Source organism: Scyliorhinus canicula, chromosome 17 (genome assembly GCF_902713615.1).
Source record: "Scyliorhinus canicula chromosome 17, sScyCan1.1, whole genome shotgun sequence".
Taxonomy (NCBI): domain Eukaryota; kingdom Metazoa; phylum Chordata; class Chondrichthyes; order Carcharhiniformes; family Scyliorhinidae; genus Scyliorhinus; species Scyliorhinus canicula.
The window spans coordinates 94,994,796-95,021,338 of record NC_052162.1 but is presented as its reverse complement, the minus strand read 5'-3'; the positions used below and the strand labels follow the sequence as shown (position 1 = coordinate 95,021,338).

Sequence of the window (26,543 nt, the reverse complement as noted above, 5' to 3'; positions counted from 1 at the left end):
GCAAAGACAGTCAGCTCAGTAGGGGCAGTCACCCTACCACAATCCAGGGAGGCACTGGAGCCAGAAGCTCTTTTCAATGAGGTAGACAGCAGAGCCCTTCACTGCAGGAGGGTCTTTTCTCCTCAGTCCGACAACACTAATCCTTTTGGCTCTCCTTACATTTCCTCTTTGTGGCTAAGTGACCGAGAATGGTGTAGCCCTCAAACCTCCCTACTCCTTCAACACCTCCCACCTCTCCCAGGTGGCGTTGCCCAGAACTGCTGCTTCTCTGTGTGGGCCTGCAGCATCACGAGCCAGCACGCCAGCCTTAACCTGTCAACGAGGGCAGAGGAAGCCAATTCTGGGATTCCTCCAGGAAGACTCCTCTGTCGGTTTCACTACCAGCACGTGTGGGCTCTGGACTTGCATTTGTCCCCATGTCAAGGACCCAAAGTTCACAGGAAAACCCTGCCCGAAATTCCAGACATCGGGCATGATTTTCCAGTCCTGTCCGCCCTAAGACCGGAAATATCTGCCGAGGTCACCGGATCTTTTGCATGTCCTTCGATTCCCGCAACAGGCGGGATGGTAAAATTTAGGCCATAGCTTATGTGCACAAGCCTTGAACCTATGATTCAGAGCTGAGAGTTCTGCCAATCCAGTCAAGCTGGCACTTGAGTTATAATAAACGTTTTAATAAAAAATATTTTACTGCACTTACAGCGTAACCAATTGTTTTTAAATGTCATGGGCTATATAGGGCAGTTTTCAAGCCATAATTTTCTTCCAGGCTGTAAGCTCTTGTTGCTTTACTAGATTGAATAAATAATATTCAAAGTTGCAGCATTCTCAGTAAGGTACAGAGCTGGTTAACATCTTCACACAGTAAGGAAAGAGAAATCCAAAGTCACTTTCTCACATATCTCTTAACAACCTGACTCATCAGGACCCAGGGAAATAGGCCAATTGCTTGTTTTTTCAGGTGGAGAATGTTGGCACACACAAACACACACGAGGGGGAAGAATCTTAACAGAATAGCAAAATGAGCCTGCGATAATCGGAGAGTGTGGTTAAACTGTGTCTTCAGTTCCATTGCTTTCCCAGCAAACATTCCCATACTCTATATTTTTTTGGGTCACAGCGAGTTCTGTCCCATCAGATTGCATCCATCAATTAACCCATCGAAACTGGACAGGAACCAGGCGCCAGTAAACTGAGGTTAACTGGAATTGAGACCAGTGTCAGGGTGGCAATAAATCGCAGTCACTGAGCAGCATGAGGGCATACGGACAATGGCAGGCACAAAGTTAGCAAATGGGAAGCCATGAATAATATTCATTCATTACACCCACCTTTACATCAAAACCTGATAACTCTTCCCTGCCAGCTTCTGACCATCCACATATGCTTGAGATGCGAGGACAGTCTATGTGCTGCAATTCCTGCCAGCCTCTGTATCAATCCTTCATCTGGGGACAATCTGGGCCTCGGATTCCTCCTTCCCCACCGCTCATTCAAGTGCTAGACTTGCTCGCTGGCTATATGCGAGTTAACATTGGTGCTCAGAGAGGCTGACATATGTGGGGGATTTTGGCCTGAATTTTACACACACACGTGTGCGCACGGTTGGTGGGCCCGTAAACAGTTGCAATTTCTGCTTCTGGCTGCGATCGGAACACAAACGCAATTTCACGATGGCTGGCCAATTAAGGGCTGGCCAACGTGAAACACAACATGGCACTGGCGCACCGGGGTCCTGGTGGACACTGGGTCCAATGGGGACCTGCCATGGGATTTTAATTCAGCCCGAAGGCTGCTGGGAGTTGTTGAGGAGCCTCAGGGAGCTGTCCAGGAGAGACGGTAAAAAGTAGCAACAGTTTAGTTTCCAGCGAGGGCGATATCGGTGGGGACTCTGTCCCAACACTTTCCAGACATGTGGCTGTGCACTTTTGTGGAGGCAGTGTGTGCCAGGCGGAACATCCTCGAACCATGGGATGGCAAGAGGAGGTCACCACACCAAACAAAGAAGGCCTGATCAGAGGTGGCAGCCAAGATTAGTGTGCATGGTGATGTGCATTGCACCTGAATCCAGTGCCCTTGCTTGGCAAGTGCCCTTCCGCCTCGCTCTCCCTGCTATGCACTCCGTGCCTCTGCCTTTTTCCGCAAAACTGCCTATGAATATCTGGCCTTCTCTCCTTTCTGCCCCTCTATTCAGCCCCAAGTCGTAGTCCACATTGGCACTAACGACATAGGTAGGAAAGGGGACAAGGATGTCAGGCACGCCTTTAGGGAGCTAGGATGGAAGCTCAGAGCGAGAACAAACAGAGTTGTTTGCCCGTGCCACGTGATAGTGAGATGAGGAATAGGGAGAGAGAGCAATTAAACACGTGGCTACAGGGATGGTGCAGGTGGGAGGGATTCAGATTTCTGGATAACTGGGGCTCTTTCTGGGGAAGGTGGGACCTCTATAGACAGGATGGTCTACATCTGAACCTGAGGGGCACCAATATCCTGGGGGGGAGATTTGTAAGTGCTCTTTGGGGGGGTTTAAACTAATTCAGCAGGGGCATGGGAACCTGGATTGTAGTTTTGGGGTACGGGAGATTGAGAGTATAGAGGTCAGGAGCACAGATTTGACTTCGCAGGAGGGTGCCAGTGTTCAGGTAGGTGGTTTGAAGTGTGTCTACTTCAATGCCAGGAGTATACGAAATAAGGTAGGGGAACTGGCAGCATGGGTTGGTACCTGGGACTTCGATGTTGTGGACATTTCAGAGACATGGATAGAGCAGGGACAGGAATGGTTGTTGCAGGTTCTGGGGTTTAGGTGTTTTAGTAAGCTCAGAGAAGGGGGCAAAAGAGGGGGAGGTGTGGCGCTGCTAGTCAAGGACAGTATTACGGTGGCGGAAAGGATGCTAGATGGGGACTCTTCTTCTGAGGTAGTATGGGCTGAGGTTAGAAACAGGAAAGGAGAGGTCACCCTGTTGGGAGTTTTCTATAGGCCACCTAATAGTTCTAGGGATGTAGAGGAAAGGATGGCGAAGATGATTCTGGAAAAGAGCGAAAGTAACAGGGTAGTTGTTATGGGAGACTTTAACTTTCCAAATATTGACTGGAAAAGATATAGTTCGAGTACATTAGATGGGTCATTCTTTGTACAATGTGTGCAGGAGGGTTTCCTGACACAATATGTTGACAGGCCAACAAGAGGCGAGGCCACATTGGATTTGGTTTTGGGTAATGAACCAGGCCAGGTGTTAGATCTGGAGGTAGGTGAGCACTTTGGAAACAGTGACCACAATTCGGTGACCTTTACGTTAGTGATGGAAAGGGATAAGTATACCCCGCAGGGCAAGAGTTATAGCTGGGGGAAGGGCAATTATGATGCCATTAGACATGACTTAGGATGTGTTGGTTGGAGAAGTAGGCTGCAAGGGTTGGGCACACTGGATATGTGGAGCTTGTTCAAGGAACAGCTATTGCATGTTCTTGATAAGTACGTACCAGTCAGGCAAGGAGGAAGGGGTCGAGCGAGGGAACCGTGGTTTACCAAAGAAGTGGAATCTCTTGTTAAGAGGAAGAAGGAGGCCTATGTGAAGATGAGGCGTGAAGTTTCAGTTGGGGCGCTTGATAGTTACAAGGAAGCGAGGAAGGATCTAAAGAGAGAGCTGAGACGAGCAAGGAGGGGACACGAGAAGTCTTTGGCAGGTAGGATCAAGGAAAACCCAAAAGCTTTCTATAGGTATGTCAGGAATAAAAGAATGACTAGGGTAAGAGTAGGGCCAATCAAGGACAGTGGTGGGAAGTTGTGTGTGGAGGCTGAGGAGATAAGCGAGATACTAAATGAATACTTTTCGTCAGTATTCACTCAAGAAAAAGATAATATTGTGGAGGAGAATGCTGAGACCCAGGCTATTAGAATAGATGGCATTGAGGTGCGTAGGGAAGAAGTGTTGGCAATTCTGGACAAGGTGAAAATAGATAAGTCCCCGGGGCCGGATGGGATTTATCCTAGGATTCTCTGGGAAGCCAGGGAAGAGATTGCTGAGCCTTTGGCTTTGATTTTTAGGTCATCATTGGCTACAGGAATAGTGCCAGAGGACTGGAGGATAGCAAATGTGGTCCCTTTGTTCAAGAAGGGGAGTAGAGATAACCCTGGTAACTATAGGCCGGTGAGCCTAACGTCTGTGGTGGGTAAAGTCTTGGAGAGGATTATAAAAGATACGATTTATAATCATCTAGATAGGAATAATATGATTAGGGACAGTCAGCATGGTTTTGTGAAGGGTAGGTCATGCCTCACAAACCTTATCGAGTTCTTTGAGAAGGTGACTGAACAGGTAGACGAGGGTAGAGCAGTTGATGTGGTGTATATGGATTTCAGTAAAGCGTTTGATAAGGTTCCCCATGGTCGGCTATTGCAGAAAATACGGAGGCTGGGGATTGAGGGTGATTTAGAGATGTGGATCAGAAATTGGCTAGTTGAAAGAAGACAGAGAGTGGTAGTTGATGGGAAATGTTCAGAATGGAGTTCAGTTACGAGTGGCGTACCACAAGGATCTGTTCTGGGGCCGTTGCTGTTTGTCATTTTTATAAATGACCTAGAGGAGGGCGCAGAAGGATGGGTGAGTAAATTTGCAGACGACACTAAAGTCGGTGGAGTTGTAGACAGTGCGGAAGGATGTTGCAGGTTACAGAGGGACATAGATAAGCTGCAGAGCTGGGCTGAGAGGTGGCAAATGGAGTTTAATGTGGAGAAGTGTGAGGTGATTCACTTTGGAAAGAATAACAGAAATGCGGAATATTTGGCTAATGGTAAAATTCTTGGTAGTGTGGATGAGCAGAGGGATCTCGGTGTCCATGTACATAGATCCCTGAAAGTTGCCACCCAGGTTGATAGGGTTGTGAAGAAGGCCTATGGTGTGTTGGCCTTTATTGGTAGTGGGATTGAGTTCCGGAGCCATGAGGTCATGTTGCAGTTGTACAAAACTCTAGTACGGCCGCATTTGGAGTATTGCGTACAGTTCTGGTCGCCTCATTATAGGAAGGACGTGGAAGCTTTGGAACGGGTGCAGAGGAGATTTACCAGGATGTTGCCTGGTATGGAGGGAAAACCTTATGAGGAAAGGCTGATGGACTTGAGGTTGTTTTCGTTAGAGAGAAGAAGGTGACTTAATAGAGGCATACAAAATGATCAGAGGGTTAGATAGGGTGGACAGCGAGAGCCTTCTCCCGCGGATGGAGGTGGCTAGCACGAGGGGACATAGCCTTAAATTGAGGGGTAATAGATATAGGACAGAGGTCAGAGGTGGGTTTTTTACGCAAAGAGTGGTGAGGCCGTGGAATGCCCTACCTGCAACAATAGTGAACACGCCAACATTGAGGGCATTTAAAAATTTATTGGATAAGCATATGGATGATAAGGGCATAGTGTAGATTAGATGCCCTTTAGATTTTTTCCATGTCGGTGCAACATCGAGGGACGAAGGGCCTGTACTGCGCTGTATCGTTCTATGTTCTATGTTCTATTCCTCTTCAAAGGAGCCCCCCTCCCCAATGGAGTACACAATCCCAGCTGCTGAAATGCAGATGGAAAAGCCCAAACACCGAAGACTGCAAATAGCAGAAATGCTCGAAGAGAGTTGGCAAAACAAAATGAGTCCTCAAAACAAAACTAACAATGCAAATGGGCCTCACGGTAGCATGGTGGTTAGCATCAATGCTTCACAGCTCCAGGGTCCCAGGTTCGATTCCCGGCTGGGTTACTGTCTGTGTGGAGTCTGCACGTCCTCCCCGTGTGTGCGTGGGTTTCCTCCGGGTGCTCCGGTTTCCTCCCACAGTCCAAAGATGTGCGGGTTAGGTGGATTGGCCGTGCTAAATTGCCCGTAGTGTAAGGTTAATGGGGGGGGTTGTTGGGTTACGGGTATAGGGTGGTTACGTGGGTTTAAGTAGGGTGATCATTGCTCGGCACAACATCGAGGGCCGAAGGGCCTGTTCTGTGCTGTACTGTTCTATTCTATTCTAAATACTTCATCAGAAACCAGGGGAAAAGGGATGAAATAAAGTAGCAGCAACAACTCACGCAGCAAAACGTTCCTGTCCCCTTGGATTAAAAATGACAAAATATCAGATTGGCTGTCTGCCTGTGTTGCACATGAGACGAGGGCTAAATCACATAGGCAACATAAAATTCCACTCTATTTGGTGGTTGAAGGGTTTAATTGCCCAATTAATTGTTGGTGGGCAAGCTTCCGGCTCCTGCGCATGTCTGCCCACCAACCATAATGTTGCATGTGAGCGGGATGATATCGTGACACTTGCCCGATGCCTTCTAACGTGATTTCAGATCGGACGCTTGCCCGCTGAAACAACATAAAATTCTGGCCCACCAGGTTGCTCTGAACAAGGTGGTGATGCAACAGAGTATTTTCAGGAGCCAGTTAAGTGTCGACACCATTGACCAATCGTTCGGCCAGCATTCAAGGCATGAAGTTGGCAGCGATAAGCATCCCATCATCGGGGCAGACAGAGAAGCTGAAGAAGAGGTACTACTGAGGTTGAGCGCCCTAGCCCAGCCATGCTGTAACAGGGAGGCAGTGCCCATCACTCGATGGCTTCATTTCGAACAGAGGTAGGCAGATACCGAGAGGGATAGGAGTCCCTCAACTGCTCACATCCGACTTGTCTTCAGCGACCATATCAGAGTAGCTTTTCAGAAGTTACTGGAAACAGAGGAGCTTGTATAAATAAACCTACAAAGTCCTGTAAATAACAGGAACACTGGAACTGGGAAAGTAAAGAAAACACATACATTTCTTAAAGCATGGAAGAATATTAAAAGGCAATAGAACATGGGACCATAGAAACAGGAGTGGGCTATTTGGTTCCTCGAGCCTGCTCCACCATTCAACTAGATCGTAGCTACTTCAATGCCATTTTCACTTGCTATCCCTATATCTTTGTATCTTTAAACTCGAGAAATCTATTGAGCTCTGACTGGTACATACTCAATGATTGAGCCTCCACACCCCTTTGGGGTAGACAGATCTACCACCCTCTTGCGTGAATAAATTCCTCCTCACCTCAGTCCCAAATGGCTTGCCGCTTATTCTGAGACCGTGTCTCCTGGTTCCCCAGCCAGCGGAAACGTCCTTCTTGCATCTATCCTGTAAGGCCCTGTATAAATTTAGTATGTTTTAATTAGATCACCTCTCATTCTTCTAAACTCATAGGCCCAGTTTCCTCAATCTCGCCCCATAGGACAATCCCGCCACCCCAGAATCAGTCTGGTGAACCTTTGCTGCAGCTCTGGCAAGTATATCCTTTCTTGGGTAAGGAGACCGAACCTGTACACAATACTCCAGGTTTAGCAAAACGCCAGTTTTAGAAACTAACTAGGTATGAACCTTAATAGTTAATCTATATATGTGGTATAAAATATTTATAAGCTATCTGAATTTGTCTTTGCTACCAGCTGCATGGAGTCTCTTTAAAATTTTCATCATCATAGCACAAGTACGCGGTTGAGCCCCTTAAGCTTGTTCTGCCATTTAATTCGATCATGGCTGATCTGCATATTAATTTCATTTACCCATCACGTTTTAATATCCTTTAATAGTCTCTGCCTCTAGTGTACCTTGTTGTGGATTCCATCTTTGACTTATTCACTGTGTGAAAAAAGTCTTCTAACTTACACCACCCTCCTGCTGATTCTTAGTGTCTGCAAATATTCCAAATTAAAATTTTTAAAAGCCCAGTCTCTCACTTGCAGAATTCTTACCTTTTCCAGGATGCCCTGTGCTCATCTGCAGAGCGTCAGGACTCAAAACCCCCGAGTTAAAATCCTATTTTTAAACAATGTCCTTCTGAATTTTTTCAAACACTTGGAATACATAGATTTACCTCATTTGTTTTACGCACGGCAAAACAAGGATTGGCCGCCTTTTGGCAACTGGTCAATTTACAGACCAATCAAATGGGCAATTGTGCTTTGGATTGCTCCCAGTCAAAAGGCCACAGGCTGCAGTTACATGACACGTGGGCAGCTGAAACAACCTCTGTATTCACAATACTGGGGCTTGAGCCTAAAGGGTCATGGGGCGGGGCAAAGGGGATTGAGAGCAAAGTAAAGTTCATTCAGGCTTTGTTCTGTGGTAATCTCTTGCTGTTGTGATGTATTTTAGATGCAAACGTAGACTATCAATTAAACTAGAAGAGATCTGAGGAAGAGTGAAGAATGAAAAGGTCTTGTATTTCTAGAAAGCTTCTATGACCTCAGGACATCCCGAAGCATTTTACAATTATTGAAACACTTTTGAAGTGCAGTCACTTGTAATTTCATAGAACACGGCAGCCAAAATGCACAGCAAGCTCCCGTAAACAGCAATATGATAATTACCGGATAATTTGTTTCCATGACATATAACACAGCAAGGGCTGGAAAATCTCCGCAGGTCTGGCAGAATCTGTGGAGAGAGAAAGAGAGATAATGTTGCGAGTCCAATATGAAGTATCTTTGAATGTTCTAAATGAAACATTCTTCTTTGAAGGAGAGACATATTGGATTCAAAACATTAACTCTGGGCAATATTCTACAGACAGTCCTGCCAGTGGGATTTCCCAGACCCACTGAAGTCAGTGGACTTTTGAACGGCTCGCTGCATTTTCCGGCCCAGCCATGACATGGAAGCAAAATTCCTCCTCGGTCTCTCTCGTCACAGAGGCTGCCGGACCTGCGGAGCTTTTCCAGCATTTCCTATTTTCATTTCAGATTTCCAGCATCCGCAATATTTTTGAATGATAATTATCAGACCAGGATTCCAGGGAGAACATTCCGGCTCTTCTTTAAAATAGAGTATTTTACAGCCCCCCCCCCCCCCCCCCCCCCTCCCCGCCAAGAGAGCAAAGTCTTGGTTTAATATTTCACATGAAAGACAGCACCACCAACAGAGCAGCACTCACTCAGTACTGTACTGGAGCCTTAGCCTAGATTTGGTGTTCGGGAATGGGGTCGGCACCCATAATCCTGTGACGCATATGGAAGTGATACGACGCTGATACAATACATAACATGGCAGTCATCCTGCAAACTACTGGATGTACTTCTGCGGCTGTATTAGGCTCTGGTTAGACTCCATTTGGGAGTGTTGTGAGCAGCTGTGTGCCCCGTATCGACGAAAGGATGTGCAGGCCTTGGAAAGGGTCCAGAGGAGGATCACAAGAATGATCCCTGGGCGGAAGAGCTTGTCGTATGAGGAACGGTTGACAACTCTGGGTCTGTGCTTTGGAGTTGAGAAGGATGAGGGTAGATCTTATTGAAACTTACAGGCTACGGCAACGCCTGGATAGAGTGGATGTGGAGACGATGTTTCCACTTGGGAGGAAAAACTAGAATCAGAGGACTCAATCTCAGAATAAAGGGATGATCCTTCAAATCTCCCCAGAGATGAGGAGGAATTTCTTCAGCCAGAGGGTGGTGAATCTGTGGAACTCTGCTGCAGAAGGCTGTTGAGGCCAAATCACTGAGTGTCTTTAAGGCAGAGATAGATAGGTTCTTGATTAATAAGGGGTTATGCGGAGAAGTCAGGAGAATGGAGATGAGAAAAATATCAGCCATGATATTTTGGCGGAGCTGGCTCGATGGGCCGAGTGGCCGAATTTTGCTCTAACTACACCATACCACAGACAGTGGTTAGATAAATGACCATGTCATTTGCATTGGTGGTGTCAGTTGAGAGACAATCATTAGAGAGGACAATGCTCCTGCTCTTCTGCATGCTGTACTCTGGGAGTCTTACCAACTGCCTGAGCAGACAGATAATGGTTAAAGATGGCATATGTGCTGAGAGAGAATTCCTTCAATACTGCACTGAACTGCCAATCTAAGTTATGCAAATAAAGTTTCCAATCCTCCAGGAATTGGTCGGGAATCTACAAGAATTAAAGATTAGTGTTGGGACACTGCACTGAGTAACCCAGCAGGGAAAATAATCGGGGCATTAAAAATGGTCTTTCTTCAGATTTGTTGAAGCATTATCCAGGTTTTGTTGTAAAGATGGAGGATATGTTGACTTTGTCATTAAAGCAGCAGCCATTGATCTGTTTAATTGGACATTGATGCAGTCTCCGTGGAGATATAGAACACTTCAACAGCGCGAAGAAAATACCGAAGGGGATATAATGGCAAACTGTAACAAATTAGCAGATGAGTGCAACAAGCTCACTAATAAAAAAAGGATTTTACAGTTGCTGATCTGAACCCATGGCCGAGGGCTTAATCCGAGAGAAATGCCACCAATTCTGGAATGTTAATGCCCACGGAAATATGCAGCAGCTTGTCAATCACAGAAAAGAGGACAAATATTTGAGTGAAAAGATGCTGCAGTCAATCAAAGACTGCATTTATATATATATATATATATAAAAATGCAAGGAAATCAACCATAATGGCACACTCAAAGTCATTATATATCATAACAAATATATCGTATTAACCACTTGAGTGCCTTAAGAAGCGAGCAGTTTGATTTAAACTCAAGTATTTAAATAAGATCTGGCTTTCGTTTGGAAACTTACCTTTCACTTCATTGAGCGCGATCCAACTAAACCTGTCGACTGGGGCTAGGTAAGTAACGTAGTCACAGGGATGGCTTAACAACATACCCTCCAACTCCCCATGAACATGGCAACACAATAACCATACATATGCACACGCCTCATACACCTAAGCCATCAGACAACTGCATCAACCCACATTTACCCTTTAAACACATGAAACATCCCGAGGCACTTCAAAGAAGCATTCTCAGTCAAAATCTGACATAGAGGCAACCACATAAGGAGATGGGTGATCTTAGTAAAAGAGGTAGGTTTTAAAGGACTGCCTTAAACGAAAAATGGATTGGAGAAGCTTCCAGAGATTGGGGTTGAAGGCATTGCCAATTGGTAGAGCAGTTCAAATTATGAATGGCCAAGGCGCACAGATATCTCAGTGAGTGGCATGGCTGGTGACAGTTACATAGAACATATGGTGCAGAAAGAGGCCATTCGGCCCATCGAGTCTGCACTGACCCACTTAAACCCTCACTTCCACCCTATCCACGTAACCCCAGTAAGCCCTCCTAACCTTTTTGGTCACAGGGCAATTTCTCATGATTAATCCACCTAACCTACACGTCTTTAGACTGTGGGAGGAAACCAGAGCACCCGGAGGAAACCCACGCAGACACTGGGAGAATGTGCAGACTCTGCACAGACAGAGACCCAGCGGCGAATCGAACCTGGGACCCTGGCGCTGTGAAGCCACAGTGCTATCCAGTTGTGCTATCGCGCTGCCCTAAGGGGGAAATAAGGGGGAAAATTTGAAAACAAGGATGATCATTTTAAATTCACGTCATTGTTAAACCAGGAGTCTGTGGCCAGGATTTTCCAGCACCCACCGGGCCAAGGACTGTTTTCCCAGCACTGGAAGTGGCTTGCCATTGGCCATTGGTGGGATTTTCCGGTCCTGCTAAAGTCAATGGTCATTTGCGCTGCTCGCCGGCTGAAATCACAGCCTATGTAAGTCAGCAAGATGTAGCAGCGGGGTCGGGATTCTCTCAGCCCGGGGCCGGGCCGGAGAATCCCGCAACCGGCACTAATCGTGCCACGCGGCCCCGACCCGACGCCGGCACGCGATTCTGTGGGGTGGGGGAGGGGGGGGCCTCCTATGTGGCCTGGCCTGCAATCGGGGCCCTCCGATCGGCAGGCCGGCCTCTCTGGCTGGGAGCCCCCTTTCTTCCGCACCGGCCCCTGTAGTCCTGCGTCACGGCCGGCGCGTTGAAGGAAGCCACTGCGCATGCGCGCATTGGCGCCGGTGCTATTGCGATTCCGCAGACCCCGCGGCACCCAGTTGACGCCAGGATCAGCAGCTGGAGCGGCGTGAACCGCTCCAGTGCCGTGCTGGCCCCTGTAGGGGCCAGAATTGCTGATCCTGAGGCCATGGTGACGCCGTCGAAAAACACGACGGCGTTTCCGACGGCGTCAACACTTAGCCTCAGGATCATAGAATCCCGCCCCAGATCTTCCACTGGCCTAATACATATTTCTGTGTCACATCTGGTGAAAACAAACCAATAGCAGTTACTGACAATGTGAAGATAGAGGATAGTTTTTTTTTACTGTCACTACTCAACTGAAGAGAATGTAAACCAGGCAGGTTTGATAAGGGGTGCATGATACACTGTGCTTGAATATTGTCCAGACAATATTCCAGAGTAGGTAAAAACCCATTGCAAATTCTCCAAGGAAAGGACCTGAGTGATTGCTCAGTCCAACATCAATTGACCCAAACTGAGTGATATCCCAGTCTAATTCCCGTTTTGGATTTCATTTCAGTCTCTTGTTTGCGTCCGATTTAAGTCGGTTCATTCTAATCCGAGTTGTAAGTGGAAGGTTTGGAATACATAAATCCTTCATTAATTCATAGAAAATGTTCAAACCATGTATCATGCCCATCAGATTGAGAAAAGTGGAAAGGGTTAATGAGTCAGTGTGTACTCATTCATCATCATTAGAACTGTGAACGTGAAGTCAGGGTCAAAATCTCAGGCATGAACTGTGCTAGATGTGTTTTTTCACAAGAGAATACTGGACCTTTGGAACAAGTAGTGGGCTCATGTGTTTAACGTTGATTCATTACAGTCCTCGAACTGAGAGCAGATCTGGTTTCTGGCTGCAGAAACCGTCCTATAAAAAAAGGTAGGGTTCAGCACGATATTAATCAGGGTCAGAGTGATCTCTTGGACTAAGTTTGATCACCTCAAAATGGTTGGAGAGGAATTTCTCCTATTTTATTCATCTGTTTTTTTACATCACATTGAGTGATACACAGTCATAATGAACAGGTTGAATGGAGCAAACAGGCTTTTCCTGCCGTTTATATTTTTCAGATGTTATGAATATGAAAACAAAGTGACATTAACTTTAAAGAATTTAACCAAATGATGTGCTGAGGAGTGGGGAATGCGAGACCATAAAACATTCAATGGGTTTAACAGCTCGTGAACTAGTTATTTAAAAGGTTTTAAAAGACAAGAAAAACTGCAGAATGATTCATAGAAGGTTCACTACAGTGATTCCCAGGATGAAGGGGCTTTCTTATGAGGAAAGGTTGAGCAGGTTGGGCCTACAATGGTTGGAGTTTAGAAGAGTGAGTGGTAATTTTACTGAAACATGTACGGTTCTGAGGGGGCTTGACAGGGTAGAAGCTGAGAAGATGGAATCCAAATCGAGAATGAGGGGGCACAGTTTAAAAATAAGGTTGCAGATAAGGAGAAATTTCTTCTCTCAGAGGGTGGTTATGCTTTGGAATTTTCTACCCCAGAAAGCAGTGGAGGCTGGGTCATAGAATATATCCGAGGCCGAGTTAGACTGATTTTTTTTCTTGACAAGGAAGTTGAGGGTTATAGAGGTGCAAAGAGAAAAATGGAACATTCAGATTGGCCATGATGTTACTGAATGCTGGAGCAGGCACAAAGCACCAAATGGCCTCCTCTTGCTCCCATTTCCTACGTCCTTACGATACGCAATGTCCATCTCAGGCAGCGGAATGACAAAAGAGGAGATGAAGTAAGCTCGCAAGAGTACCGAGAGAAAAGGAGGACATCCTGTTGCTGTAAGCTACTTCATCTCACCTCATCTTATCCTCATATGAACATTCCTTTCACGTCAGGCACTCTCTGGTTTCATTCCAGGTCTACAGCTTTTTCCTTAATTTCTTTCCACTTACTTGAACTTGCTTCACATCCTCAGAATATCGCAGGGCATTTCTCAGCCAATAACTCTTTCACGGTGGAGACCTGGATCAATGACATGGCGGGTTTCATTAAGCTAGAGAAGATCAAATTCGCCATGAGAGGGTCGGTACAAGGGTTCTTTAGGCGGTGGCAACCTTTTCTCGACTTTCTGGCTCAACGATAGGGTACGGGGACAGTAGCAGCAGCAACCCGGGGGGGCTGGGGGGGAAGGGGGAAGGGGGAGGGAAAAGGTGTGTGGGGGGGGGGGGGGGGGGAACGATGACTATGTTTGTTTATTTAATTTAAATTTATTTTTAAGTTCTTCTGTTGTTCATTGGGGTTGGGGGGGGTGGGGGATGGGATACATGCGTCAATACAGTCTGGGGGTGTTACAGTTATTATGGGTTATTTTGTTGCATTTCATTGTTTGTCGTTACGTTTTATATTTTCTGTAAAAAATTCCAATAAAAATTATATTAAAAAAAATAACTCTTTCACGTGCAACAAGCAATTTGTGCACAGCAAGATCCCAAAGTCAGCAAATTAGGTGAAGGACCATTTAAACGCTTTTTTGGATGATAGACAAATGTTTATCAAATGCCTTTGGAGAACGTGCCTGCTTTTCTTCGAACAGTTGAATGGAACCTTTTACAACCGCAGCCTCAGCTTAAAGCCTCATCCAAAAGACAGCGCCCCCTCAGTACTAAAGTGGCAGCCCACTCTGTCCTGCTGATGTCCAGGAGTAGGGCTTGGACTTATGATGCAGAGATGGAAGTGTTGCCGACTGTGGCAAACTGCAACTGAACAGTAAGCAGATTTACATGTGTCGACAATAGCTCGGGTGCGGCATTTTGACATCTTGTGTCAAAGGGTCAAGGGCTCAAACCCCTCTCCAGAGCATCATCAGAGATAACACAAATGGAGATGTCTTTTGTCAGCCAAGAAGGAGTCTCCTTCTACCCTCTTGGGTGAATGAGAAAGATCCCATGAAAAGCAGGGGAGAGCGATCTGGTATCCTGGTCAACATTTATCCTTCAAGCAAAACCATAGAACCAGATTAACTGGTCAATCATTTAATTGCTGTTTTGTGGGATCTTGCTGGATGCAAACTGTCCACTGCGTTTCCTACAACAGTGAGTACGCTTCAGAAAAGCTAAATTGGAAGGGGTGTGCTTTGGGGGCATCCTGAGGTTCTGAAAGGTGTATAGAAATAAAACTCTTTCTTTACCAGAAGCTAGCTTTTGGTTCAGTGTAGCATTCCCATCGCTGAACCAGGAAATATTCCTGTTGCTCATTCCAGATAGTTCAGACAAATGGAAATAGGTGTTGGTGCCAAGACAATGATGGCCATGGATGGAATGTTCACATCCCAAGCTGTCAGACTGTCAAAATCAGCCTGTCAATCCTTCCATTTCTTCACAACTATTCTCCATGGGAAGAATCTGAAGATACAAAAATAACCAAAGTGCCACCCCCTGTCAGACTGGTAATCAGCCTGTCAATCGTTTCATTATAATCTGCTGCTCCCTCAAAGAGACGAATGTAAAAATACAAGAAATAGTGACTACAAGGGCACGGTAGCACAGTAGTTAGCACTGTCGCTTCACAGCGCCAGGGACCCAGGTACGATTTCCAGCTTGGGTCACTGTCTGCGCAGAGTCTGCACGTCTCCCCATGTTTGCGTGGGTTTCCTCCGGATGCTCCGGTTTCCTCCCACAAGTCCCGAAAGACGTGCAGGTTAGGTGAATTGGACATTCTGAATTCTCCCTCACTGTACCCAAATAGGCGCCGGAGTGTGGCGACTAGGGAATTTTCCACAGTAACTTCATTGATTTTATTTTATTTTTGATTTGATTTTATTGTCACATGTACAAAGTACAGTGAAAAGTATTTTTCTGCGGCCAACGGAACATACACAGTACGTACATAGAAGAGAAAAAGAATAATCAACAGAGTACATCGACAAACAGTGATTGATTACAGTGCGGATCAAGGGGCCAAACAAAGCAAATACATGAGCAAGAGCAGCATAGGGCGTCATGAATAATGTTCTTACAGGTAACAGATCAGTCTGAGGGGGAGTCGTTGAGGAGTCTTGTAGCTGTGGGGAAGAAGCTATTCCTATGTCTGGATGTGCGGGTCTTCAGACTTCTGTACCTTCTGCCTGATGGAAGGGTCTGGAAGAAGGCAATTCCTGAGTGGGTGGAGTTTCTGATAATTCTGTCTGCCTTCCTGAGGCAGCGGAAGGTGTAAACAGAATCAATGTGAGGGTGGCAAACCTGTGTGATGCATTGGGCTGAGTTCACCACACTCTGCAGTTTCTTGCGATCTTGGACCGAGCAGTTGTCATACCAACCAGTGTTAATGTAAACCTACTTGTGACACTAATAAAGATTATTATTATTGTAAAAGGGAAAATTATGTAATCACCTTTCCACCTAAAATTGTAAAGGTGACTTCCTGAAAGTCTTCCACAGAGAAAATTATACTTTCTCCTGTTACCACCGTACCATAAAATATACAGCGGATAAACTTGGGGGGGGGGGGGGGGGGGGGGGGGGGTGGGGGGGGGGGATCTTAAATTCAATGTTGGCATGAGAGAGAGAGAGTGAGAGAGAGAGCTGAATTTTTTATTCCCAGCTTGTTGGACTGGTTTTCCAGCTTGGCAGCAATTTATTTCATGTGGATTGTGGGCTTCCAACGCCATGATTTCATGAACTTGACAAAACTGTAATAAGATGTAATTCAAACAAAATCAGATGCTTCCCATTAAAAGAGTAAATAAACTGGCAGCGTATATCAGTATTTATCAGGATACAGTGGTTGAGAAGACAGATGGTATATTTGCCTTTATTAGCTGAGGCAGAGAGTTTAAGGACAGGGAGGTTATGCTGGAACTGTATAAAACGTTGGTTAGGCCACAGCTAGAGTATGGTCTGCAGTTCTGGAATCCACATTACAGGAGGGATGGGATAGTACTGGAAAGGGTCCAGAGGAGATTTGCCAGGGTGTTGCCTCGGCTGGAGAGTTTGAGTTATCAAGAGAGATTGGATAGACTTGGATTGTTTTCCTTGGAGCAGAGGAGACGGAGGAGAGATATGATTCAGATGTATAAAATTATTATAGAATAGACAGGAAAAAACTTTCCCCTTGGTGGAGGGATCAATGACAATAGATTTAAAGTAAGGGACGGGAGGTTTAGAGGGAATGTGTGGAAAATTTTTTTTAACCCACAGTGTGGTGGGAGTTTAGACCTCACTACCTGAAGAGGTGGTGGAGGCAGAGACCCTCATAACATTTGAGAAGCATTTAGATATGCATTTGCGATCCCAGGGCATACAAGGCTATGGGCCAAGTGCTGGATAATGGGATTAGAATAGTTAGGTGGTTGTTTTTCACCGGCACAGACTCGATGGGCCTTTTCTGTGCTGTATGACTCCATGACTATGACCAGCTCTCTTGCATCTCCCAGCAGCAAATTACAGAGCAACCCTGCTCGGGAACACTGTGAACCATCAGCTAGTGAGTGGTAAGGGCACAGAGGGGTCACGTACAAAATCAAAGTAGATTTCTTCTAGAAAATAATATTTGGGATACTGTCTAAGAGTAAATTGAGACATGCCACCTGACAAGCACAATGTGGGAGGAACACATTATTTTGGATCAATGGTTTCCAACCCTCTTGGCTACTGGAGTTTTTCTTCACCTGATGTTTGGATCTGTTCAGACTAATTGATAAGGGATTGATTGCTGTGATTAATCAACAATGTCATCATCAGTGTATCATGAGAGAACCAGAAAGATAAACCGATTTTGGGCTTTCCTTCTCCAGTAATTAATTTATGAATGAACTGGCAGGAAAGATTTTCTTTTCTTTTAAATAAGTTTAGAGTACCCAATTATTTTTTTCCAATTAAGGGGCAATTTAGCGTGGCCAATCCACCTCACCTGCACATTTTTGGATTGTGGGGCTGAGATCCACGCAAACATGGGGAGAATGTACAAACTCCACACGGACAGTGACCCGGGACCAGGATCGAACCCAGGTCCTCAGCGCTGTGAGGCAGCAGTGCTCACCACTGTGCTACTGTGCCACCCCTCTTTTAATTCGTTATGATAGTCAACACAATGTTGTTGTCACATTCAGAAGTTTTAAATTATCTTCTGAGATTAACCTGCACCTGTTCATTTTGTTCACCTCGGACCAAATACTTCTTAACCCCACCAAGTCCACAGCTCACTTTGTGATCTTTAGCTTCTCTTTTTCAGGTGCAGGAGGCAATTGGAATAATGGTATTGAAATCTTTCTTCTGACACCTACTCCCTTCAGGTAGATTCCCCTCCATTCTGACCTGGAGATACATCACATAGAACATAGAACATAACAGCGCAGTATAGGCCCTTCGGCCCTCGATGTTGCGCCGACCGTGAAACCCCTCTAAAGCCGATCTACACTATTCCCTTATCATCCATATGTCTATCCAATGACCATTTGAATGCGTTTAGTGTTGGCGAGTCCACTACTGTTGCAGGCAGGGCATTCCACACCCTTACTATTCTCTGAGTAAAGAATCTACCTCTGACATCTGTCCTATATCTATCTCCCCGCAATTTAAAGCTATGTCCCCTCGTGCTAGACATCACCATCCGAGGAAAAAGGCTCTCACTGTCCACCCTATCTAATCCTCTGATCATCTTGTATGCCTCAATTAAGTCACCTCTTAACCTTCTCTCTAACAAAAACAGCCTCAAGTCCCTCAGCCTTTCCTCATAAGATCTTCCTCCATACCAAGCAACATCCTGGTAAACCTCCTCTGCACCCTTTCCAATGCTTCCAGATCCTTCCTATAATGCGGCGACCAGAACTGCACGCAATACTCCAAATGCGGCCACACCAGAGTTTTGTACAACTGCAACATGACCTCATGGCTCCGAAACTCAATTCCTCTACCAATAAAAGCTATCACACCGTACGCCTTCTTAACAACCCTCTCAACCTGGGTGGCAACTTTCAGGGATCTATGTACAGGGACACCGAGATCTCTCTGCTCATCCACACTACCAAGAATCTTACCAATCTCTGTCTTCCTGTTATTCCTTCCAAAATGAATCACCTCACACTTTTCTGCATTAGACTCCATTTGCCACCTGTCAGCCCAGCTCTGCAGCTTATCTATGTCCCTCTGTAACTTGTAACATCCTTCTGCACTGTCCACAACTCCACCGACTTTAGTGTCATCTGCAAATTTACTCACCCATCCTTCTACGCCCTCCTCCAAGTCATATATAAAAATGACAAACAGCAGTGGCCCCAAAACAGATCCTTGTGGTACACCACTAGTAACTGGACTCCAGTCTGAACATTTCCCATCAACCACCACCCTTTGTCTTCTTCCAGGTAGACAATTTCTGATGCAAACTGCTAAATCACCCTGAATCCCATGCCTCCGTACTTTCTGCAATAGCCTACCGTGGGGAACCTCATCAAATACTTTACTGAAATCCATATACACCACATCAACTGCTTTACCCTCATCCACCTGTTTGGTCACCTTCTCAATTCCCTTTCTGGGCAAAAATCCTGGAGCTCCCCCGAACAGCACTGTGGATGATGGACTTGCACTGCAGCTGTTCAAGAAGGCAGCTCACCATCACCTTCTCCAGGGAACCTATTCGGCTCTGATTGCACTTTGAGAAGAAGCACTGCGAGCAGCTGCCTTTCGCCTGGCCATGCTGAAGCTCTTTAGTTTTGCTGTTCAAAGGCTTCCCAGTTTTCCCACTGTGCACTCTCCTCAGATCCTGGCGAATTCCACACAGCTCTTGGAATAAGTTTTCTGTTTATTAAATTGCTCGTTATAATATGCCTTACCCGATGGCTGGACAGGGCTTCCTCCCTCACCTTCAAACCCACCCAAATGAAACCGAGAAGTGGATATGACGATGTTGGCATCGCAAGCCAACTCCCCACCATGTACTCAAACCCTTCTCTCCTTGTCTTTAAAAATTTTGCCCCGGGAATGAAGAACCACGTGAGTGTAAAACAGAGCAGGAAATTTATGGGGGACCATAAATATCTAAGAAACATGCAATGACATAATACCTCTCCTTTACCTCAAAATAGTAGTCAGACATTTGGGTTATAATGATGCAATAAGCTATGCATACTCTCAGTTTACAATCAAGGCCTGATAGAAACTGTTTTATTAATAATTAATCTGCACTGAACAGCCAATACATTGCTATAACATTTCCGTACATATTCAAATCAAAAATATTGAAATACCCAAATACAAATAGCTAATTGTTAGACACTGCATCCCAGCACAACAATGTTTGAAGAAGTGCTGTTTTGCCAAAAGTTGCTTATTTTATACTCTCCTAGGTAATTATGTTTAAGATAAAGGATGATTTTGAACTAGGAGTAGAATAAACTGAACATCAGCAAAGGCGCAGCTGCTGAAGGTTGTTACTTACTAGTACCTTATTACCCTTACGGGAGATGATGGTAATGTCACTGGACTAGTAATCCAGAGACCCAAGGTAATGTACTGAGGACATGAGTTCAAATCCCGCCATGGTGTTTAAATTTGAACCACGACACTATCAATGGAACTATCTGGTTCACTGATGTCCTTTAGGGAAGGAAATCTGCGGCTCTGACTCCAAACCCACAGTAATGTGGATCATCCTTAAATGCCCTCTGAAATAGTCTGACAAGCCACTCAGTTCATTGGTGATGGGTTAAAAATGCTGCCCTTGCCAGTAACACCCACATCCCATGAAGGAGTAAAGACGAAAAAAAACTGAGTGCAGAGATAAAATAGGTGATATGGGCTGCGCGTGGGAGTTTAAGTCTTTGCGTTGGATGCTGATTATATTTCAAACTGGCAGTTCATTTTTATATTCGCGTAACAAGTCAACACACCTCCTCCTGCGCGGTTTTGGAAATACCCGAAATATTAACGACACTGATTCAAATCATTAAAGCTAACAGCCTGAAAATTTGATAGGCTGATATTTGACACTGCAGAATGGAGACTAACATCCTGTATTTATGCCTTTTTCTATGAGGGAAAATCGGAGAGCTGGACGAGGGGGGAAGGGACAAGTTCTTAAAGTGCAAAAGGGGGGGGGTCAAGTTATTAAAGGGGTCAATTTGTTGAGGTCAAGGTTCTTATTGGAGAGATTTAATGTTGTGTTGGAAGCTTTATTGAGGGTTTTTATTCTGAAGGTGGTATGTTTTTGGGCTGCGGGCTGTGGCTTCGGAGGCAACGAGAAAACTGACATTGGTAAGAGAGTGGGGTGACTGACCAAAGTCTGGTGCTGCTCCCAAACAATCAGGGAACAGGGGTCAAGTAATGAGTGCCATAGCCTCAGGGGCAGGTAATGTGCTCTCGGTCTCCAGGTGACCAACAATAGTGGCAAGCCTTCGCCGCCAGAGGGGGAGAACGATCACGATGGGGGAGCGGCAGGACCCTCTGGAGAGCGGGAGGAAAATGTGATGAATGGAGGAATTTCAGATATATTATACTATAAGTATTTGGTGCAGTAAAGGTTGAACGCCTGGGTTAGTGTACGCATTGCTGCAGCAGTGTTTTTAAAGAACCTGGTTTGAAAGACAGCTAGGCTTTTTGGAGCCAGAGCTGCAATTAAAGCATTGAAAAATTTGGGCAAATGGATTTTTATTTATATTGAGAGGGTTCCCTGAGTAGTAGTTAATTGGAGATATTGGGCGAGATTTACTGGTCGCTTCCCACTGGAAATGGGACAGGACTCGGCTGGTAGATCCCAACGTCTTGAGATGTTGAGATTTGGATCCTACCCACAATGACCAGGACCCAGGCTCGCATAGCTAAAAGAGCTTAAAAGCTCACTTTAGCTATGCTGCCTCCAGATTGAACGGCCACCCTGAATCTATCAGCGTCACTGAGGTGACCCAACCCGGGAGCTGTTCAGCACTCGTCCGCACAAACGGGGACCAGGTGAAACGTCACTTGGGAGGGTCCCCCGGAGACCGGAGGCCCTGAGTGTCAGCCTCTGGCCAGGATGGCCTGACACTGCTGGTGCCATCTGGGCACTTTGGTATACCACCTGGCATCCTGGCAGTGCCACCCAGGCACTGCCAGGTTGGCAGGGTGCCTGGGTGCTAGTACAAAGGTGCCAAGTTGACATTTTGTCCATGCTGGGGATCGGGCCCGGGTATGCCCTGTCGGTATGAGGTGGGGTGGTGGGCTCAAGAAACTCCCAACAGGTGAGTTGGGCTGTTAGGAGGGTCTGGGCATCGAGTCAGAGGGTCGAACGATCGGGGCGCCGCTCTTCCTGCACTTAAGAACTCCACTTGTCGGAGTTCCTCAGTGTTGGATCTGCAGCTAATTGCAGCCTTGGCAGCGCATTCCCAGTCAGGGATTAGTGCCGCTAGGGGCAGAATGGGGGCACAATGGTTAGCACTGCTGCCTCACACCACCAGGGACCTGGGTTCGATTCCAACCTACGATGACTGTCTGTATGGAGCTTGCACTTTCTCCCCGTGTCTTCGTGGGTTTCCTCCGGGTGCTCTGGTTTCCTCCCACAGTCCAAAGATGTGCATCTAAATCAACATTGCTGCCCAAAGTGACACATGATGTGCAAAAGACCAACAGAAGGAGCAAGGTGGCAGGCGCACCTTTTTCTGGAAGGATCTTCCAGAAGAGGACGAACACTTCCAGGGGGTGATCCAGGGGGATTACTTTGCATCAGTCTTCACGGTGGAAGACAACAGTGGGATGCCAGAGCTCCAGGAGAACCAGGGGGCAGAGGTGAGTGCAGTGACCATTACTAAGAAGAAGGTTCTGGGGAAACTAAAAGGTCTGAAGGTGGATACGTCACCCGGACCGGATGGACTACACGCCAGGGTCCTAAAAGAGATAGCTGAGGAAATTGTGGAGGCATTGGTGATGATCTTTCAGGAATCACTGGAGGCAGGAAGGGTCCCAGAGGACTGGAAAATGGCCAATGTAACACCACTGTTTAAGAAGGGAGGGAGGCAGAAGACGGGAAAATATAGGCCGGTTAGCATGACTTTGGTCATTGGTAAGATTTTAGAGTCTGTTATTAAAAATGAGATCGCAAAGTACTTGGAAGTGCATGGTAAAATAGGACTGAGTCAGCACAGCTTTGTCAAAGGGAGGTCGTGTCTGACAAATCTGTTAGAGTTCTTGGAGGAGGTAACAAGGAAGCCGTACAAAGGAGAACCAGTGGACGTGATTTATTTGGATTTCCAGAAGGCCTTTGACAAGGTGCCGCACAGGAAACTGGTAAATAAGTTAAAAGCCCATGATGTTAACGGTAAGATCCTGGCATGGATAGAGGATTGGCTGACTGGCAGAAGGCAGAGAGTGGGGATAAAGGGTTTTTTTTCAGGATGGCAGTGGTGTGCCTCAGGGGTCTGTGCTGGGACCACAACTTTTTGCAATATACATTAATGATCTGGAAGAAGGAACTGAAGGCACTGTTGCTGAGTTTGCAGATGATACAAAGATCTGTAGAGGGACAGGTAGTATTGAGGAAGCAAGGAGGCTGCAGAAGGATTTGGACAAGCTAGGAGAGTGGGCAATGAAGTGGCAAATGAAATACAATGTGGAAAAGTGGTGGAGAATCTGTGGAACTCTTTGCTACAGAAGGCTGTGGAGGCCAAATCTCTGATGTCTTTAAGACAGAGATAGATAGGTTCTTGATTAATAATGGGTTAAGCGGAGAAGTCAGGAGAATGGAGATGAGAAAAATATCAGCCATGATTGAATGGCAGAGCAGACTCGATGGGCCGACTGGCCTAATTCTGCTCCTATGTCTTATGGTCTTAGCCACTGAGTTGTGTCTGGCATCTCAGCAACTCCTCCTATGGGACAAGAGAGTGCCTCATGACTGCTAGCTCACCCTATGAGGAATCAGCATGACACGGTCATCAGCGTATATGCTCCCACACTTGGGGCAACAGATGAGACTAAGGAGGGATTGACTCCACACCTATCTTGAGCCATTCCTAGCCAGGCATTCCTAGCCAGAGTCCCAGCATATGACAAACTGATTTCAAAACCAGAATCGGGAAGAATGTCAATCTCTGAAATGGTGTGATAGGCAAGAGAAAGCAAACTCCAATGGAGTCGTTTTTTCTGACAAAACATCTAGAATATAACCCTGTCGTGACCAAAACTCGATGCCACTTAAAGGTTTAAACACAAGACCTCATAACAGCACCCACGGTCCAAACACTAACACCTGCTCGACTATGTGATCATTTAAGCAAGGGACTGTGATGTCCACATCACCATGACATTACAGGTACTCATGACTGCTGGGCCAATTACCGCCTTATCCAATCTAATATCTCCATCAGCCTGGCCTCAAACAACAGAGGCAACGGAAGCGAGGCGCAAGAATATCAACATCAAAGGCCTCAAAAATCCCATCAAAACCCTTCGCAGCCAGTGCCCCACTGCCAACCTCTCAATTTTCAGTAACCACGAACCACAGTGTGCCCATAGTATCCGATAATACTGAAAGTTCACCATAACAAATACCTGCAAAACGATCCTGGAACTTGTGACCAGGAAACATCATAAAGGGATTTGACAAAAATGCAGGAACAAATCTAGCACAAGTATAAAGCTTTTGCACGCTCAAAATCTTCACCACATCTCAAGTGGGAAGCAGCAGACCTACAGGCATCCGAAACCAACAATAAAGCATAAAACCCATGATGGGCAGAAAGAGCACAGCAGATCAAACAACTCGGGCACCAACACCCTGCACCAGTCAACGTTATAGAAGAGACATCTTAGTGAACAAATTAGAGTTTATTGAGAATGTAACTAGCTGGGTAGATAAAGGGGAACCAGAACCGGAGGTAAAAGGCATCAATAAGATGTCATACAAAAGTTTAATAGGCAAAATAATGATTCATGGAGTTGAGGTTGTATTTTAGCATGGGCCGAGGATTGGTTAACGGGCAGAAGGAAAAGAGTGGGCACAAACCGAGCATTTTCAAGTTGGTGGACAGTGAACAGTGGAGTGCTGAAAGGGTCAGTACTAGGTACTCAGTTATCTACAATCTATATTAATGACATAAATGAAGAGACAGAAAATCATGTATCCATGTTTGCCGATGATACCAAGATAGGCAGGTAGGTAAGCTGTAGGGAGGCCACAGCGGCTGCAAATGGAGACTGATTAAGTGAGTGGGCAACAGGATGGCAGATAAAGTACAAAGCAGTGAAAGGTGAAGTTATTCACTTTGATGGTTAAGAATTAAAAAATTGGAATTTTTAAAAAAAACAGATGTGAAACTTGTAGGTATTGATGTTCAAGAGACTTAGGTGTGTCTGTATCAGGAACGCAAAAAATTAGCATGCAGGTGCAGCAAACAATTAAGAAAAGAAATGTATTGTTGACCTTTATTGTAAGAGGATTGGAGTACAGGAATAAAGAAGTCTTGTTACAGTTGTACAAGGTTCTGGTGAGACCACATCCAGAGCACTGTCTGCAGTTCTGGCCTCCACATTTAAGAAAATATATACTTGCATTGGAGGTGGCACAGCGAAGGTTCACTAGCTTGGTCCCTGGGATAAGGGGGTTGCCCGATGATGAGTGGCTGAATAAATTGGGTTTATATTCTCTGGCATTTAGAAGAATGAGAGGTGGTCTCAGCAAGGTCAAAATTGAACCTAGGTTCCTGACACAGTGAGGCAGCAGTGTTAACTGTGCAGTGCCACCGAGCAGTTTTAGTGAAAGCCTCCAACCAATTTGACATTGCTTTAGTAAGGCATAGATTTAAAATGGGAAGAACAAGAACTCACTCCTCCCCTGCCACCAACACCCTCCCCCTTAAAAAAAAAACATACAAAAGGACAGAAGGTGCCTTGACTGTTGCGAGGCAATGAGGTAAATTCTCCAGTCCAATTCACCGCGGGAATCATCGCAACCAACGGAAAATTTGTCGGCCCATTTAAAAGTACGTTCACCTCGGCAGGAGTTTCCAGTTTTAGGTCGGACGCGATGGGAAAATCCCACCCAATGGATCTAATGGAAATCATAGATTATCATAGGATTTACAGTGCTGAAGGAGGCCATTCGGCCCATCAAGTTCGCACCGGCTCTTGGAAAGAGCACCCTACCCAAGGTCAACACCTCCACCCTATCCCCATAACCCAGTAACCCCACTCAACACTGAGGGAAATTTTGGACGCCAAGGGCAATTTTATCATAGCCAATCCACCTAACACCTCCACATCTTTGGACTGTGGGATGAAACCGGAGCACCCGGAGGAAACCCACGCACACATGGGCAGGATGTGCAGACTCCGCACAGACAGTGACCTAAGCCGGAATCGAACCTGGGACCCTGGAGCTGTGAAGCAATTGTGCTATCCATAATGCTACCGTGCTGCCCTTAAATGGGATGGTATTGTGCCAGTCTGTGCAGAAAACATCATGAAAAACCCTGGAATCCCATGAAAGAAGTAGTAATTTGATTTACTCAGTCACTGTGAATCCGTGTCAAGACCAGCAGTTCGGAAATTCCCTCGAAAGAACATAATCTCCAAGGTCATAATTTTGCATTCTAATTGGGCACCCCACTCCCACTCCAATCTCGGAGTACCTAGCCATCTGACCTGTTCCAATGAAGAAAACAAGAACAAAAAAAATAAGAGTAGACCACATGGTCCATCGAGCCTGTTCTGCCATTCAACACGATCATGGCTGATCTTAGGTTTTCAATCAAGCTCGGTGAGCAACAACAATTTGAATTTATATAG

At 45.9% G+C, this 26,543-nt stretch overlaps 1 protein-coding gene across 10 annotated transcripts in view; it reads right to left on the bottom strand.

The window, feature by feature from the left end:
• The window catches only part of LOC119951896 (muscleblind-like protein 3), a 160,944-nt gene that overhangs the window by 89,142 nt on the left and 45,259 nt on the right, over nt 1–26,543 (bottom strand). The window contains exons 1-2 of one of the 10 annotated variants that reach the window (XM_038775258.1): nt 8,376–8,413; nt 7,060–7,153 (exon numbers count right to left, since the gene is read on the bottom strand). The exons of 8 other annotated variants lie outside the window; for them this stretch is intronic. In XM_038775258.1, coding sequence (XP_038631186.1) covers nt 7,060–7,153; nt 8,376–8,398 — 117 coding nt within the window. In that variant the 5' untranslated portion in view covers nt 8,399–8,413. Of the gene's footprint in view, nt 1–7,059; nt 7,154–8,375; nt 8,443–26,543 lie in introns of those variants that run through there. One more of the 10 variants, XM_038775260.1, reaches the window with a different exon arrangement.